General features: G+C 53.9%; 1 protein-coding gene across 1 annotated transcript in view; it reads right to left on the bottom strand.

The window, feature by feature from the left end:
• The window catches only part of ASAP3 (ArfGAP with SH3 domain, ankyrin repeat and PH domain 3), a 49,069-nt gene that overhangs the window by 1,352 nt on the left and 29,205 nt on the right, over positions 1 to 18,512 (bottom strand). The window contains 22 exon segments of the mRNA XM_027060109.2: positions 1 to 28; positions 1,218 to 1,277; positions 1,279 to 1,309; positions 1,835 to 2,063; positions 2,928 to 3,123; positions 3,259 to 3,366; positions 3,461 to 3,528; positions 4,121 to 4,236; positions 4,392 to 4,477; positions 5,420 to 5,597; positions 5,831 to 5,925; positions 6,150 to 6,283; positions 6,400 to 6,590; positions 6,712 to 6,760; positions 7,929 to 8,016; positions 8,331 to 8,400; positions 9,346 to 9,455; positions 9,632 to 9,718; positions 9,900 to 9,975; positions 10,448 to 10,533; positions 10,736 to 10,847; positions 17,670 to 17,719. Coding sequence (XP_026915910.1) covers positions 1 to 28; positions 1,218 to 1,277; positions 1,279 to 1,309; positions 1,835 to 2,063; positions 2,928 to 3,123; positions 3,259 to 3,366; positions 3,461 to 3,528; positions 4,121 to 4,236; positions 4,392 to 4,477; positions 5,420 to 5,597; positions 5,831 to 5,925; positions 6,150 to 6,283; positions 6,400 to 6,590; positions 6,712 to 6,760; positions 7,929 to 8,016; positions 8,331 to 8,400; positions 9,346 to 9,455; positions 9,632 to 9,718; positions 9,900 to 9,975; positions 10,448 to 10,533; positions 10,736 to 10,847; positions 17,670 to 17,719 — 2,248 coding nt within the window.

Raw genomic sequence — 18,512 nt, forward strand, 5'->3', positions numbered from 1 at the left:
TTGAGCCCTCTCCTTCAGTGAAGCCAACCTGGGGATAGAAGAATGAAAATTGATAGTTTCTAAGTACCTATATATTTTTAAAAATTTTTAATGTTTATTTATTTTTGAGAGACAGAGAGCGAGAGAGCGTGCAAGTGGGGCAGCGGCAGGGGCAGAGGGAGACACAGAATCCTAGGCAGGCTCCGGGCTCTGAGTATCAGCACAGAGCCTGACGCAGGGCTCGAACTCATGAACCGCAAGATCATGACCTTTGCTGAAGTTGGACACTTAACCAACTGAGTCGCCCAGGCGCCCCATCTAAGTACTTTTATTATATACCAGCTGTTTATCTCACTCAGTTTCACCACCGTCCTGTCATGGATAGATGAAATTATCCCCATTTAACAGACAATGAAACTGAGGCTTAAAGAAGTGAAGCCACTTTTCCAAGGCCTCCACACTCTGAAGCCTGGCCTCTTCTTAGCATGCATGTTTCAACGACAAGTATCGGCTAAATGCTGGGTGACAGATACCTGGTTGTGGACACAGATTTGTGTCTGGTGCCTGACTTTGATACAGTGAGGGTGGCAATTCCTCAGAGAGACCCGGTTCCTGCCCCTGCTGCCTCCCGCTCCCAGCACTGACACCCACGACCACCCCTGAGGAATCCCCAGGGGAACAAGGAACAAGCAGTTTTATTCTCAGCCCAACTGGCTCTGTCCTGTGCCCACTCCCAGTTCCTCAACTAACTATGGGTAGCTGTGAGAGGCTTCGTGATCCAGCAGAGAGAAGTCGGATTAAGGATGAGAGCCCTTGCCTGGTCCCTGTCACATGCCTCTGTGCCTGGGAGTTGGCAGTCTCAGCAGATTCCTACAAGGGGACAGTCGGGCACACTAAAGACTGGTACACAGCCACCCTAATCCTGCCTCATCTGCAGGGAGGTGAGACCTTCTCTGAGCCTCCAGCCTGGGTGACAGGGGTTCGCTCAGCCTCCCCGGAGAGAAGCCAGGGCTTGGGCATCACCACCTCTGCCATCCCTCAAGGCCTGGGCTCTCCCCAGCTGCATGTGTCCTGGGCTGTGGTGGGAAGGGCAGGCACTGACCAAACTGCGGCCACCTGCTCTCATATGTACCCCAGTCATGGGGAGAGGTCCCCCACCCCAACCACCTCCCGTTGACCCCCTTGGCCTCCCACGTGTCCTGCCACCGCCCCTCAAACCATGGTCCCAGAGCTCATACCAGCGTGTTCCTTCTGCACAGAGGCTGTCTGGCTGAGGGACAGTCTTCCAGGCTCCGGCCCACCCCGCCGGTAGGAGCGGGTGCTCTCGGAGCTGGAAGGCAGGGAAAGGCCAATGTGACCTCACACTGAGAGCCCCTTTGTGTGGGGGAAAAGAGCTCAGGTATAGGCTGGGGCCTAAGCAGGTGGGTAGAGAACCCCTCGAGGCCCCCAGGCTTAGAACTGACTCCCGAGGGCTCTGGAGATTTCCCCGTACCTACCCCCCAGACTGCAAACTGAAAGGGCTTGTTTCCAGGGAAGGGAGGACTGGATCCTGCGCTGGAGGTGGGAACACAGCAGAGATCCCACTGAGAGCCTCTAGACTCCGGCCTCTAGACAGGAGGGACTAAGCCTTCACTTGGCCTCCAGCAGTCTGGGTCTCAGGCTCCTTCCCAGACTCAGGAGCAGGTGTGTGAGGGGCAGGGGGCCCACTCACCCTCCACTCAAGGGCTAGCATTCTGTGTCAGTCATGGGCCTCAGAGCAGGGAGGTATCCCAGGCCTTAGGTAGGCACCACTGACAGGTGGGGAAATACATGATGTGCAGAGGGATGGGGGAGACTTGCCCAGCGGGGCCCTCACCTGAACTTGACCGGGGGATACATCTCCGTGGGGGTGGTTCCAGATGTCAGGCTGGGGCGGGAGGGGCCCAGGGGCTCCCAGAGGCCCTCCTCAGAGCTCGGTGGGGGGGTTTGGCTGGGACCTCCAGCTTCCCCAGGGCTTGTGAGGCTGGAAGGGGTGGAGGCTGGACTGCCCAGGCTCTCAGGGGCCCCAGAAGGCTCTAAGCTCAGGCTGGGGACTTCAGAACGATCTAGAATCAGAAATGATAAAGCCTTTCTTTATCACTTACTCTGTTCTCAATTCAAAGCAGTCCTTGGCCTCAAGGATCTATGGCTGTCCCCACTCCCGGATGCCACCCACCTCCCCGGTGGTCCCCTTCAGCTCCTCCCCCCCATGCCCAGTCTCATTTGCTATGATGGCCAGGCCACACTGATGCAGTTTTGGCTTCTACCCCTCCTGCCCCTCAGTCTGGACTCTTCTGCTCATTCCCCAGGCTCAACGCAGATGCTACCCAGACAGGATGCCTTCCTCAACCACTCCCCAGTCCCAACAGGACACGCTGCCTCCCTCCCCTGAGCTCCCAGAACAAGGCTGTTCGTTCTTTCAACAAACAGTTCTTGAGAAGAGCCAGGTGCTGTGCTAGGCGCAGGAGAAATACTAGTCAACGGAACACTCCTGTCGTCTTGAGATTTACATTCTTTGTGGGGGGTGGGGGGGGGCGGGGATTTACGTTCTATACCATTGTGTCTATTATTGTAATGAACTGCATTCCAGCTTCTATCTCCCCCACTAGACTGTGTCTCAGTAGCTCCCCAAATACTGGAGACACAGTGGATGGTCAATAAATGCTTCTCTCTCTTTTTATTTAAGGAAAGCATTGAAGAATTTGGAATAAGACAGACCTGGGTTTGAATCCCACATCGGGGACGTATTAGCTGTGGGATTTGGGGGATGCTACTCCACATCTCTGCCCCTTTACCTGTAAGGGGGACGTGATGACCTCTGCCTGACGAGAGACTGTGAGGGTGATATGAGCTCACACACGCACCCTTAACTCAATGCGCTGGTGACAGTGAATGGTATGATGAGCATTTTCCTGGGCAGCCAGTCATACCTCCACTGGTATGCCCCACACGCCCTTGGACCATGGTCCGAGAAGGGTTTTTGACCGGCAAGGGCGGGGGGCAGGCCTCACTCTCGCTCTGAGGGGCAGCTGGTCCCAGGGTGGCGATGGCCTCGTACGTCTTGTTGCTGAGGTCGACCCTCCCACTGGCCCAGCGGGTCTGGGCTGGGGGCTTCAGAGGGCAGCGCTGCAGGGGCAAAGGTATGGGAGAAAGGATGGTGTGGTTCCTCCAGTTCAGCCCTGCCCCTCCCCACAGCAGGTCCGATCTGGCTCTTTCCATCTGCTCTCTCACGAAGGCCCGAGAGATGGGGGGAGGACCCACCTTCTCTTCTTCCTCCTCGTCACTGTCGGAGCCAGGCTCTGTGGAGAGTCCCCAGGAGTAGTCCACGTGCAGAGGGAAGGCGAGAGTCCCCGCCTGGGCCTTCTCCAGCTGCCAAAAACAAAGCCTTGGCAGTTCAGAGGGTCAGGGGCTCAGCAGAGAAAGAGGAAGGGTCAGGGGCTTCCCCTCCTTTCCTAGACCTCACCAGCTCCTCACACTCCTTGTGCTGCTTCTTCCTGGCTATGTCCAGAGCTGTCTCTCCTGCCTCGTTCACTGTGAGGGGTAAAGTTAGGGGTCAGGGTCAAAAGACATTATAGATTAGAGGTTAAGATGGGCCTCTGGAATCAGACTGCGTTTGAATCTCGGCTCTGCTACTTCCTGGCTGTGTGATCTTGGGCAAGTCACTTAGCCTCTCTGGGCCTTGATTTGCTCATCTACAAAATGAGTATAATACTCATACCTTTCTGATGAGGTTGTTGTGAGGCTCTTGTGCCAAGAGCACTTGGCACCTTACCAGGCACATGTTAAACAGTAAATAGTGACTACTATAATCACTATTATTTGAACTCAGCTAATATTCATTTGCTTAAATACTTTCAGACACATTCTCTTTATCTTCTTAGCAGTTCTACTTGGTCTGTGGTATTATACCCATTTTGCACATGAGGAAGCTGAGGTTCAACAGATGAACAGACAGATCCCAAGGTCACAGAGGTGGTCAGAGGCAAGCTGGGATTAGGACCCAAGTCTGTCTGCAAAGCCCATGCTTGTTACCAGTGCTCTCCATCTGGGAAGAAGGCAGGAAGTGCCACACGAGGGTTAGTAAGGAACCGGGAGTCTGGTAGAGGAGGCGTCGGGGCCCCACCTGTGCCAACCGAAGCTCTCCCTTTCAGCAGCAGCTTGAGGCAGTCGGGCTGATTGTAGAGAGCAGCGCAGTGCAGGGGACTGTTCCCGTCAGCAGCCTTGGTGTCCAGGTGACCTCTGGGGGTGGGGGGCCAGGGAGGAAGGAAGGGGAACAGACAGGCAAAGGGGTCAAAGTCAGGGGGGAAAAAGAGGGAAGGGGGAAGGGGAACGGAGAAGAGAAAGGAACAAGGGGGAGTATGAGGAGGTGGGCAGATGGGCAGGGAGGTTCTCACCCATTTTGGATGATGAAATCCACCAGGGGCAGGGAGGCCTGGGTGGCGACTCTGATAGCCAAGTGCAGGGCAAGTTCTCCAGGTGCCTGGGTACACAGCCACACCTCTGAGTTTCCCCCAGTTCACCTGCCCCCAATCCAGTATCACCCTCCTGAACTCTCGCTGCCCTGGACACCTCCCGACATAAAGCTGCCAGGACCCTGAGAGAGGAGACCACAGGGATGGAACGTGCTTGGGAGGGAGGTGAGAGACCATTCGTTCACTGCTTCCTTCATTGTCTCTGCCTCCTCTTACCCCCAATAGCAGGTGCTTCCCAGCCTTGGTTCTTAGCCCTGGGCTCTCTCTGCTCCTCTCTCACTGGCCCCTTGAGACCTCAGCTAACCTCATACTTTCAGCCATATCACTCATGTGTAGGCTGTTCCAAATTCTTACCTCACCTAAGTGCTGCACCCTCGATGCCCACTGGGAAGCCCCGCCCACAAAGACATGACATTCGATTTTTTTCCTGTACAGTCAGCAACTCCTGTCAATTTATCCATTCACATGTCTCTGATACCCTTCCCCTCTGACTCACCCCCTCCCGGCTCACTGGAGTCGCCAATGCAATAGCCTTCCCTGATCTACTCTGACGCACCCTTACCCATTTCCAAGGCTAGTCGAGGAAACAGAAAGATACTAATATTCACTGCACACATATTATATGCCTGGCCCTTTATATACACATAACTTAATTCTCACTTCTACCCTGTGGGTGCTATCATCAACTCATTTTACAAATGAGAAAACGAGACTCAGAGAAGTTAAGTAACCTGATCTAGATCACACAGCTTGGAAAAGCCAGACAGCCAGGAGTCTGGCCCAGGTCTGCTCGACTGAAGTGCTCGGTCCCATTTACCCCTCTGCCGGGTGGGATTTGAGCAGATGTCAGAGGCTGGGCAGGGGGTGAGGGGAATAGCTGATCCTGGAGAAAGGCTGGGGAGTATGAGAGAGCGGGTGGGGTCTAAGTGGCCCTTGGAGGTGGTTCTCACCTGGCTCTCAGGCCCAGGCAGCAGCTGTCCAAAGTCCTGCCCGTTAGCGAAGGCCTCCAGTACTGACAGGAGGTCCCGGTTGCAAATGGCCGTCCGCAGTCTCTGAGGCTCGGGTGCGGACCGGCGGGCAAACCTGTGTTCCACGTACTTGGCCACAATATAGTCCCTGCGCGAGCTCCTGCCGAAGTCAACCACAATCTCAGAGCAAGGGCCGTTTCCACCCAGCTGACCCCTGGAACCCTCCCACAGGAGATACGGATCTCCTTTTCCCCAGAACCACGTCCTAGACCTTCCAGATCTGAGGCTCCCTTCTCCCCAGACTTCTGGTCCAAGATCCTCCTGAGACCACGGGAGCTGGAAAAGCAGAATCCCCAGCCAGGACGTCCCCCCTCCACCGGATAATCCCCTTACATGTCACTCTCAGCGGAGGGCTTAGGGCCTCCATGTGAGGGCAGCTGGGCCTCCATAACCTCATTGAAGCGAGTGTTTCCGATGTTCAAGGCCAGCTGGGGTCGCAGGAAAGTGGTGGGGGTAAGACCGGTGGTTAGGACAGCGCCGCCTGGAGGACTGAGCCTCCGGAAGCCCCGCCCCACATCACCCCCTTCCCAGCCCGTCAGGATCCTGCCCCACCTCTCCAGGGCCCACAATGTCAGGTTGAGCCAGTGGACCCAGTCCAGCCTCCGACCAGGCCCCGCCCCCAATGTCACCGCTGGCCCCGCCCCACCCTCACCAGCAGCTCGGAGGGGCCCAGCAGGTCCAAGGTGAGGGACTGCATGCGCGAGAAGCGCACACCCAGCTCGCGGTGGACGCCGGAGCACTGGATGCAGGTGAGCACGCCCAGGTTGGTGCTGAGCCACGTGGGGTCTGCAAGGTGGAGAAGCTTGAGCCTGGGGGTGGGGGGATGGGGGCCCCTCCCCCCTTCCCCCTCTCCCCCCTCCCCTCCCCTGCCACCTCCCTCCCCGCCCCGTCCACTGGCTGACCTGCAGCTCCGCAGTCGCAGCACTGGCCATTTCCGGGCCTGCTCTTCACCTCCGCGATGAGCAGCTTCGTGAGGTCCTGGGGCTCCCCATCCAGCCCAGCGCCCCCCCAGGGCCCCGGGCCGCCGCTGGGCTCCCCGAGGAAGGCACTGCTCAAGGCCTCGTCCTTGCTGTTCTGTAGCACTGACACCCACCTGCGGAGAGCATGCCGGGGGGCCCGGGAGTGACACCCGCGGGGGTGGGATCCCCAGAGGCTGGGAGGTAGCTAGGGCTCCCCTGACCCCACCCCCAGGCTGGCCGTGGGGAGTCACTCACGCCTCACACTCATGTTCATCCTCTGCCTGGAAGTGGTATGTCCTGTTGTCTGTGGGGAGACCGACGTGTGTCTGGTCCACAGAAATCCTGTGGACCTTCCCTGGGCCCAGGGAGCCCTCAACCAAACAGCTGGGCCCGGGTGGGGGGACGGGGGGGGGGCGCTTTTGTCCCTGAGGAGCCAGGCTCTGCAGAGCTGGGGTGGGGAGGGTAATGACAGTGGCCAGTAGCACAGGCAGTTTCTCAGAAGTCACCTCCAAAGGAGGAGCCCAATAAGAAGCCTCTGTGTGAAACCCCAGTTACAGGGTCCAGAGAACAGGACCCCACCCAGCTCAGAGGCAGAGTATCCTCCGAACCTACTGCCATCACCCCACTTGGGCCCTCAGCCTCCTCCTGTCTGGTCTCCTTGCTCCCCAACTCCCCCTTCCCCCAACCTGTACCGGCTGCCAGATTGTTGTGCCCAAGGTTCCAATCTAATCATGACACCCCCTGCTCCAGGATACCCCGTGGCTCCCTATTACCAGGAAATCAGGCCAAAACCTTTAAGAGGCATTTCCCGGGTCTCATCTCCCATCGCTCTCCTCTGCGAACCCTACACTCTGGCCAGACTGGTCAGACCCATTGTCCTGCCCCCATGTCTTTCATCATGCCAGTCCCGTCCCCTGAAATGTCTGCCCCCAAACTCTGCGTTGTGTGTTCTTCAAGGCTGCACTCAAATGCTCTCTGGCCCAAACAGCCTTTCCTGATTCCTCACAGCAGGGCAGGGCTTCCACTCCCTAATCTTTGACAGTGCTGTATCTGCACCTCTCTTCTGGATACATCCCTGCCAGAGAGAGCTCCCTAGGATGAGATCTGGGTCTTTCTCAGCCTGCACTGTCCCCATGTAAAGCCTGGCATCAAAGCCTCCAAAGGATGGAGACTGAAACTTCTAAAGAAATGATAATTTTGAAAGCCCAATTACCCCAATCCATTCAAATATACTTTACAGAAATAATCGTATTTAATGTGGGATATGGGTACATTTTAATGTTTAATGGGATGTGGGGTGTACCCTCTAAAAAGAGCATCCAGGGCCTAAGGAGTCTGATGGCCGCAGCAGCAGCTATTTGATAAACACACGTGGGATTGGACAGAGACCCCAAACTGAAGCCTCCTGGGAGCTGACAGGTCTCTTCGAGAAGCCCTAGGCAGTTGTTGGAGAGGAGACAGGGACTACTCACGAGTCACCAGGTCAAAGCACTTTTTCTCCTCAGCATTTGGCCTCACTTGGCACGTCAGCAGGGTCAGCTTCACGGGGGGCCTGTTTATCTGTGGGAATTGGGGGACAGAGGCTTTACATGTTACCCTCTGGGCCTCCCAAATCCTTAGGCCTCTATTTCCCAATCTGTTAAATGGCTATAATAGTCCTGTTCCAGTTCACATCTCCTCTCTCCCAGCACCTCATGGATTGTGGAGTGTGGGCCAAGACTACGTTGGGAGCTTTCAATCCCATCCTTCCTCCCACAGGGGGTCTCCAGCCACCTGGATCCAGGTTTGGGGGCCAGTGCTAGAGGGAGGGCTTGTTCTGACCAGTGAAGAGAGGACCTATTGAGCCCTGAGACCCCCTCTCCTCCAGGCCTCACCGTGCTGTGTGAGATGGTCAGGCAGCCGTACTTGACTCCACACTTCCTTTTCTGCCAGACTCTTCGAATTCTAGAGCCCAGAGGGACAGAGAGACACTGACCCAAGGCTCACGCCCAACTCCCCCGTATCAGAAAACACAGCCCTGGACCAGGTCTCCAGCCCCACCTGTATGACCTCCAGCCACACCTCTTCACCTCTTCCATCCCCTGACTCCTACACCCCTCACTTTCTGGGGCTCCCTTCTGATGGAGGAGACCTAGTCCTGCCCTGAGGAAGCTCCCAGTCTGATGGGGGAAACACAGCCCCCATTCTCTGGGAATCCTTATTCTAAAGGGGAATATGTGACCCTGGCCCTCTGAGAGCTTCTAGTCTGATGAAGGAGACACTGCTCCCAACCCTTAGGGAGCTCCTAGTCTGACAGGAGCATCAGGCCCTTGACCACACCGATGCATTATGATTAAGGATAAAGCAAGATAGATATTGAGACCCCCAAAACAGAAATTAGCAAACCCACAATCCAAAGCTACTTAGTACTTCTTTAAGAGGTGAATATTAATTGGTATAACAAAGCTATTCTTCTCTGATAAAAGCTGATTAGTAAACAGAAACATGAATACATCCCCCGGAGCCTTTGCCTTTCACAGACTGATTTTTTTTTTTTTTTTTTTTTTTTACACCAGGGAGCAAGGCACAGTCAACGCTTTCATTTCCAGGCATATTCCGTATATTAGAGAGGTTAAGGGTGAAGGCACGGGGACAGCATAGGGCCTAATAAGTGTTCAGTAAGGGCTAGCTGCTACTATTATTCTTTTTCAAGTTAAGAACAACCAGTAAGTTCCAGCAGGAGTTCATGTGCCTAGGATTCTGAAGATATTGCACTGCTAGAGCGGAGGGTGCTGGAACCCTCAGAGTCTATGCAAATGATGAGAACAGTCCCCCGGGGCGGCTCCCCCAACCATTGTTTACTGGCCGTGTGGCTTTGGGCAAGTTACTTGAGCTCTCTGAGTGACTTACCCGTCACTTTTCTTGTACAGAAAGCCCACCTTCTCCGTCCCAAACTGCTTGTTGCCTTGGTGCTGATGGATGCTGTAGCCACCTCCTGAGTTCTTCCGGCTCAGATTCTCCTGTCCCTCGGACACGCAAAGGACACCTTAGGGCGTCTGGGAAGAGCCTCACTGCGCAGGGGTCTCACTCAGGGAGACTTCTCAAGGGCCCCTTGAAGTGGGGTCTTCCTTCTCTCCCTCCCTCCACAGCCGGCCTTGGGAGAAGGCATTCATGTGGGCATGACTGAGGGGCTGACCTCTCTGCTCTCAAGCTGCAGTGTCCCTCGGAGGGAGTCCCGGAGCTGGGTCAGCTTCTGTAGCTCCTCCTCCTGGGCTTGACGCAGCTATGGGACAGAAGGCAGGACCCCGCTGTCAGCCCACAGATGTGCCGGGTGCACAGCCCGGACCAAGACTTGCAGGGCAGCAGCCTTGCTCTCTGGGCAGGGGCCAGCTCTTCCACACCCCCAGATTCTCCCGGGAAGACAGAGGACTTGACCGTGTGCCCAAGGGTGAGGCCCGACTTACTGCATGTACAGAGGCTGCCAGCTTCTCGATGAAGGGGGACAGGCTCTGAGCGGCCTTCCAGCCATCTTGGAAAAAGCTAAGAGGCGTGAGGCCAAATGGGGGACAAGAAAGGGGGGGGAGAATGAGGGAGGCAGGAAGGGTGAGAGAAGGTGCTCCAAGGATCACAGGGCCCCTGGGGGCAGTACAGCCTGCCTGTCAGGAGCAAGCTCTCTGGAGTCAAAGTTGTCTGGGTCCAGATCCCGCGTCCCAGCTGCGTGACGTTAGTAAATCTGAGCTGCAGTTTTCTGAGGACGAATGGGGGTTTCTCCTGGCTCACGGGGCTGTTGGGGGACTGAGTGAGCGCAAACGTGTAAAAGTACCTAGTGCCTGATACATGGGGAGCCCCCAGTAAAGAGGAGCCCTAGAAAGCATTCCCTAGAAAGGCACAGGCGGAGTCCTCGAGGGCCTGCCAGATCCTGGGGATGGGCCTTGTTTTGTGCTGTCTGAAGGGTTAATGGTGAGGGCCACGGGGTGGGAGTGGGGGTGGGGACAAGGGAGAAGAAACCTACTTGTGCTGGGCGTGGAAGAACTTGATGAGGCTCTGCAGGAAATCAGGACCCTGCTTCATCTGGCTCTCCCCGGCTCTCAGCAGATACTGGGGAAAGAGCAGGGCTAAGTGTGCAGCGTGTGCAGAAGCTGAATCCTGGGGGCAAGGGGCTGCTGTCCCCACCCCGGGCTAACCTTGGCCATGACTGAACCTCGGTGATATCTCAAGTGCCATCTGATAGGACCCCGGGGGTTCAGGAGGCGAAGAGACACACATCCCAACCTCCCCTCACCCCTGCAGCGCCCCTTACCTCACACATGTGCAGCTGGAAGACGCGCCGTTCTCTCTGTGTGTCCTGGGCCACCTCCCCAGGGCTCCCTCCTGTCACTCTGGCCCGGTCCCTTTCCTTCTCCAGCCTGGCCCTAGGCCCCAAGGAAAGAGAGGCCCGAACAACTCTTGCCATAGCCCCTTTCACGACCCACCACCTCCACATGCCCCTCTCTGCCACGGGCACACGAGAGTGAGGGGGCCCTCCTGGGTGCCAGCTGTGTGGTAGGGCTGGGGTACAATGGTGAACAAGGAGGATCCAGGTGGGGGAGAAAGACGTGAATCAAATCGCAGCCGCGAAGACTAAAATGGGGGATCCGACCTCGCCCGGCTGCTCAGGGAGTGCTGTTTGAGGTGAGATCTGAAAGGCTGAGAGGTTGCCTTGGAGGAAGCTAGGAGCATCAGACCACGTGGTAGCCGGAGGCAGGGGGCATCAGGGCTCAGGGACGGAGATGGAGAGGAAGGGGCTCCAGGTGAGGCACAGAGGGGCCAGATCACGCGGGGCCTAATTCAGATCATTGCTCCCAAGAGCGATGGGAAGGAGCTGAAGGCTTTTATGCAGGAAGGCGACAGGCTTAGATTAGGGCCAGGTGGGGTTTGGGGTGACCAGTCTGATTTTGCTGGAAGGATCAGTGCTCAGAGGATCAGTAGGTACCTTCATACTTCTGAACCATGGAGCTTCCCATCTAAAGCTTAGAAAACCTTTGTCCTTTTCTTTGTGAGCAAAGACAGCTTGTAGCTAAGAGTAACCTGGGCCTTCCCCCTACAGATCTCAAGGGTTGGCTGTTTTCCCTCTTTGGGGGTGGCTGGATCTGTTTGTAAATGATTTCCTGGAAATCCCACGCCCATCAGACCACCCACTCTCAGCCGGGAGAGTGTTTCCACATCTGGGGCTGGGCACATGTAACCACAAATCCTCTGTAAAGGAGATGTCTTGCTTATCAGTTTTGCTTCCAAGTAGGTACCAGCCCTGAGCAAAGATGACAACTGTGGGATACATTACAAGTATCACTACCCCTCCCCAAGCCTCAGTCTCCTCAGCTGGGAAATGGGGATCCTTATCTGTACCCAGAGGAGACAAAGTATGCAGAAGACTTAGCACACAGACGACCCTACAGCTATTATTATCATAGGTCCCTCCAGGCCTCGGTTTTCCTGTCTGTAAACTAGGGAAGCAAAGGCCTAGGCAGAGTCCTCAGGTCCATTCTGGCCTTAAAGTTCCAGGCCCTACTGAGGTCAGTGTTTACATGCAGGATCTGTCCCTGGAGACCTGTTGAGCCATTCCTCAACCGTGGAACTACGGATGTTCTGACCAGATAATTCCTTGATATGGAGCCATTCCGTAGATGCAGGATGTTTAGCGGCACCCCTGACCTCTACCCACTAGATGCCAGTAGCACCTCCCAGTTGTGACAGCCAGAAATGTCTACTGGGGGGGGTGCCCCTGAGTGAGCCCCACTACTCCAGAGTGGGGGTCTGTAGGTTTAAAAATTTTTTTTCTCGGGAGTGGTTATTTTTCCCTCCCCTAAAGCTTTATGATACCCCGAGAGGGAGTCTGTGGCAGGCTGGTGGAGTTAGGGTGGGGACTGACCCTGTGAACTGGGCCGGGGAGGGGGGGCGGTCATGGCAGATGCTATTTCAGGGGATCAGAAGATGAGCAGCAGGGAGGGGCAATGGCTAAGGCTGTGGTGTGCCCGCAGTGAGCCTGGCAGCTTGCTAAGAGAGCAGGAGACAAAGCAGGCAGAGCGGCTGGGAGGGGGGGGGGGCATCTCCCATGCACACTGCTAACCTCATCTTTCACTAGTAAAAGTGAAAAATAAGCTAGATGGCTATCAGTGGGAAATAGATACATTACGCTCTGGCCATCTGTAGGAATACTATGCGGCCGTTAAAAAGGATAAGGAAGATCTATTCGTACTGGCATGGAAAGACGTCTGCTCAAGGGTAAATGGGCGAAAAGGAAGCACAACATGGGACAGTGGCTAGAAATGTGTGTTCTAGATTTGAATAGCAGCTCTCTCACTTAACCTTTATAAATCTAAGCTTTATTTGTTTGTTTTTAGCATGGGGTACTTCCTTATTTATTTAATATTTTTCGTACAGGCTCTAGTGGAGATTAAAGGACAGAGGCTAGTTAGCTCAGGATAGAGACAAGCTGTAAAGTGTAAATGGCTTCATGAATTACCACAGCTCTGTCCCTGCCTCAGCTAAGGTAATCTACAGAGCCATACCCTACCAGGTCTGAGATGACCTCAGACTACTAGCTGGGGACTTGCTGGTGGACTACTTGCTGGTGGACTTGCTGGTGGACTTCCACCACACCCTTCCCAGAAAAGAGCAACTCCTATTCCCTCCCTGTCCTCAAAGGATCACCAATGTTGTAGAAACATTTCCCATGCTGGGAATATTTTATTTCCTTTGAATGGAGTTGCAGCGGAAGGAGTGAAATGAATATTGAGTGAAAAGCAGCGAAATGCTAGTTACTGAGAAGACCAAGGGAACTGGAGAAGGGGACTTCGGGGAGCAGTGTAGCATTCAGACGGGGAGCAGGCACTCCCGGTGGAGTGAGGGGGTCAGTGAGGAGGATGGAGGAGAGGAAAGGAATCAAAACGAACCATGCACCCGCTGACCTGATGCCTTGGAATCGCCTCTCCTGTGATGCCTCCCCCTACCACCCTTCCCTCCACCCGATCGAAACCACCTGTCTCGTCGGCCGCCTCAATGCCGACACTATTCTTGTGGCACCGTCGCTTTGTATCTTCATTATTTATCCACCCACCTCTCACTTACGAACCAGTGGGATCCACTAGGGCAGGGATTGGGGTGGCACTCTCTTCCTTATTTCTTACCTATAAATTGGGGATAATAACAGCCCCTTTCCCTGCCAAGGGGAATAAATACATCAGATAACAGATGTAAAGAGCTTATCATGGTACCTAAGGTAAAAGAAGCTTATAAGTAAGTATAAGTACCAGCTTCTATTACTACTAATTATTATTTTTAAGCACTGATATTGTGTTGGGCACTCTGCTAGACTCTTCACATGCTAAAGTGATAACCCCAGGAGGCAGGAATCATCACCCCATTTTATAGGTGAGGAGCCTGAGGCCGAGACAAGTCACATGTCCAAATCTCTCAGCTAGTAACTGCTGGAGCTAGGATTTGAATGCAGCATCTGGATTCAAGCCACCATCCAGTCTGTCGGATGCTCGAGGCTTGGGGACGGCACTGGTAACCAATGCTGTGTCCCAGATTTGCCCCATCCCTCCTTCCCTGTCTGGTTCCCTCTGCTGGTGACAGGCACAGTGTCTCTCTCTTTTTTTTTTTCTTCTTTAAAAAAAATTGTATTTATTTTATTAATTTTAAAATTTTAATTCCAGTATGGTTAACGCATGGTGTTCTATTAGTTTCAGGTGTGTAATACAGTGTTCGACAGTTCTAGACATTACTCTCTGCTCATCACGGTAAATGCACTCATTAAGCCCCATCACCTAGTTCACCCACGCCCACGGTGTCTTTTCTGATAGGCCACAGTCAGAGACTGTTTCGCAGAAGATGAAGCTGAGACCCAGAGGAGGGAAGGGACTGTCCAAGAGCCCAAGCTGGCCAGGGGAAATGCTAGGAGCAGAGGCCTGGGATCCTGCCTGTCAGCCCCTTGCTGTGTCACTCTGATCGCAGTTCTGGCTCAGAAAGATTTATCTGGCTCAGATACATACATGTGGAACCACAGCACCAGGTGCTTCATATGCACTGTGTTTATTTCATCTCCACACCAACCCTGCAAGGGTGTCACTGGCCCCATTTCTCAGATGAGGAAAGAGACTTGCACAGGGAACACCCTAGAAAAACTAGGTTCCTGCCCAAGGGATGCCTTTCTTCACAGCTCCAGGTGGACAGGGGAGCCCTCCTCCTATATGAACAACCAGGAAGTGAGGCTCCTGGTGGTATCCAACAGGCACCATTCTGGGCCCTTCCAGCTGCTGCCCAGACTGGTTTGGTAAGCATGAGGTGGAAATTACAGTAACTCACAGCGCACCGATATCTAGCTATACCTGAAGCCCTCATAAAAAGGAGCGTCACAGACGCCTGTGCCAGGACAGGTAGCTCAGCCAGGAGACCGCGGAGCAGGGCAGAAGGAGCACTGGGTTCTAGTCCAGGCCCTGTTGATTACTCACTGAACAACCCTCACCAAGCCCCTCTCCCTATCAATTACACAGTCTTTTCTTTAAACGAAACCTTGCAGGCAAGACCAATACGTAAATCTGGTACGGGGCGCCTGACTGTGGCTCAGTCAGTGGAGCATGCGACTCTTGATCTCAGGGTTGTGAGTTTGAGCCCCATGTGAGGTGTAGACATTACTTACAAACAAAATCATATACAAAAACATATGTATATGTATGTATATGTAAATCTGGTAAAAGCAGAGCTGGTTGGAGATGGTCAGCAGGGTGGGGCTTATTCCTTCCACTTGGTAGGTGATGCCCTGCAAGGCTGAGGGCTTAGTCAAGGGAACTCAGGAAGACGCAGACCATGTGGTGGCCCCACACCAAATTGCTAGGAAGACTGCCTGCGTGGCCACACCCCTCTCTGGGCCTCTAAAGAGAGCAGATGGCCACGCCCACCACAGCTCCCACCCCCCCCACCCCCCCCCCACGGGGTGGCGGTGGGGGGGGAGGGTCTACAGGCACAACAGCAGTAGAGACCTGAGCGCTGCTGGAGTGGGGAGTCCTGGCCTTCCTTCCGCCTCTCTGGGGCTGGAGGAACAATAAAGCTCCAGGATCTCCTTATTAGAATTGAACCTACAGAAGTAATGATTCTGGGAGAGAGCAAACATTTAGTTCCAAGGATGCTTCCCCAAAGACAGGGGCGGAAGAAATACATTACGGATCATGCGTATGTTGAAACACAGTGTGCCCATTTAAGTGACGATGTATATGAATATGCAATGATGTGGAAAGACAGTCATGATGTATTTTAAGTTTTATTTTTATTTTCTTATTTATTTTGAGAGAGAGAGAGAGAGAGAAAGCATGAGTAGGGGTGGGGCAAAGAGAGAGGAAGCGAGAGAGAATCCCAAGCAGGCTCCGCACCGTCGGTGCAGACAGAGCCTGATGCGGGACCGAACTCATAGGCCGTGAGATCATGATCTGAGCGGAAGTCAGAGGCTTAACGACTGAGCTACCCAGGCGCCCGGGTCACAATGTATTTTTAAGTAAAGAAAACTCAATATGATTATTATGTTCTCAGTCTTGTAAAAAAATATTTCTTTATATATAGGAAAATGACTAGAAAGTTGTTAATACTCTGGTCTTGGAAATTAAGCTTTTCCGGGGCTCCTGGTGGCTCAGTCCGTTAAGCATCCAACTCCTGATTTCCGTCAGGTCATGATCTCATGGTTTGTGAGTCTGACCCCCTTGTCTGGCTCTGTGCTGACAGCACAGAACCTGCTTAGGATTCTCTCTCCCTCTTTCTCTTTCTCTCTCTCTCTCAAAATAAATAAGCTTTTTTTTTTTTAAAGAATTTTCCTCTTGGTCTTTGGTAGTTTCCCCTCCTCCCACTTTTTTAAGTGACAAAACCAGAGCATCCGCCCATACTATGTAAAAACACTCAAATAACAGGGGCGCCTGGGTGGCTCAGTCTGTTGGGCGACCGACTTCGGCTCAGGTCATGATCTCGCGGTCCGTGAGTTTGAGCCCCGCGTCGGGCTCTGTGCTGACAGCTCAGAGCCTGGAGCCTGTTTCAGATTCTGTGTCTCCCTCTCTCTGACCCTCCCCCATTCATGCTCTGTCTCTCTGTCTCAAAAATAAATAAACGTTAAAAAAAAATTTAAAAAAAACCCAACACTCAAATAACAGAAGTACTAGCTGTTCCCCACAGGGCCCTCATCCTCTCCTAAGGATAATTAAAGTTTTTTCTTCTTTCCTCCTCATTTCCTGAGTTATTCACAATGGACACATACTGCTTTTGCAAAATGCAAGAGAAGACAACAGTTTACAAATAGTAAACAGAGCTCTGAGGTACGGTGGGCCTGGCCGGGCCCTGGCAGAGTCCTATAGACAGGGCCCGAGGAGTCTCTGCTCTGGGGGGATTGGCTCCTTCTGTCCCCATGATGGGCCAGTAGCCAGTGAGAGGTCTGGAGCATCGTGAGGTGCGCACAAGAGGCGTGGGTCTGACACTGACTCCCTTTCCTCCTCTATGTCCGACTAAATGCTTACAAATAACCACCTGGTGTTGCAGAAAGAGGATGAAGGGGCGGGAACCCCAGCTCCGCCTCCGCCTCACCGTGTGGCCTTAGGCAGGCGACTTAACCTGTCTGAGCTTCCAATTCCTCCTGACGCTTGGGATGCTAACACCTCCCGCACAGGCTGGGTGGTTGTGGAGACTTACTGGCATGCAGCCTTTCCCTCTCTCTGCCCACTTCTGGCACCACTGAGCAGATGGGTCTCTGAGAGCAGGATCTCGAGGACCCTTCACAACTGCCCCCCTTTGGTGGTCCTGCAGTCCAGCCCCCAGACTCCTGTCAGGCCTGGGCATAGATCACCTCCTGTAAATGCCTCCAGAGAGTGAGATGGCGGGTGCCTGGGTGGCTCAGTCAGTTAAGCTGAACCAACTTCGGTTCAGGTCACGATCTCACAGTTCGTGAGTTCGAACCCCGCGTCGGGCCTCGTGTGTCCAGGCTCAGAGCCTGGGGCCTGCTGCAGATTCTGTGTCTCCCTCTCTCTCTGACCCTCCCTGGCTCACACTCCCTCTATCTCAAAAATAAATAAACATTAAAAAAAAAAAATGTTAGAGAGTGAGATGCCATGCGCTTTTGGGTGACATGTCCTGGCAGCACTGAGGTTCTCCCCCTGTCCAGCCTCCTTCTGCAACACAAGATTCGCTCCCCTGGGCAAACCACCCTGACCGCAGCCACTTACATTTTGGCTTCGTAGTCCTTCCACGCCTTCTCCAGCTGCTTTTTGGAATCCTGTGGTTTAAAAAGAACAATTTGCCCAGGGGCGCCTGGGTGGCGCAGTCAGTTAGGCGACTGACTCTTCTCGATTTCAGCTCAGGTCACAATCTCACGGTTTGTGAGTTTGGAGCCCCGTGTGGGGGAGCCTGCTTGGAATGCTCTCTCACTGACCCTCCCCCACTTACACATGGGAGTGTGCGTGCACGCACACACACACACACACACACACACACTCTCTCTCTCTCAAAATAAAAAACTAAACTAAAAAAAAAAAAAAAAAAGAACAATTTGCCCAAAGGGGCACTTGGGGGCTGGAATCAACAGTACGCTTTGCTACCTTTAGGAGGACCCTGTGCTTTCATGCTCCCCTATGCTGCTCAGAGCCATACTCCAACCAACCCTTGCCCCCATAGCCCTTACTGTAAACCTCACCCCCCAAAACGAGACCCGACTAGCACCATTTGTCAGGACTGAGCCCCTTCTCCCACCTGACCTTTTCCTATAGCTGCTAAGAATCAGTTGGGTTTGGCGGGCCTTGGTCTGAGGTACGGGAAGAATTTTGAGTCCTCTTTCTCAGAAGGCAGAGATCGCCATGAGAATGAGGAAGTTGGAAGTCAGACTCCTCCCCTAACTTTATCCCACCCTTTCTTGTGCCTGGAACCAGATCATCCTCTCCACAGGAAGGGTACACGTAGAGGGACACACGCACAGAGAGGCTGAGGAGTCTACTCAGGGCCACACAGCAAGCCCGTGAGACCTGGCTGATCTCTGGCCTGTTTTGCCTGGGCCTCATCCAGCTGGAGTGCTC

The sequence above is a fragment of the Acinonyx jubatus genome, chromosome C1, assembly GCF_027475565.1.
Source record: "Acinonyx jubatus isolate Ajub_Pintada_27869175 chromosome C1, VMU_Ajub_asm_v1.0, whole genome shotgun sequence".
Classification (NCBI taxonomy): domain Eukaryota; kingdom Metazoa; phylum Chordata; class Mammalia; order Carnivora; family Felidae; genus Acinonyx; species Acinonyx jubatus.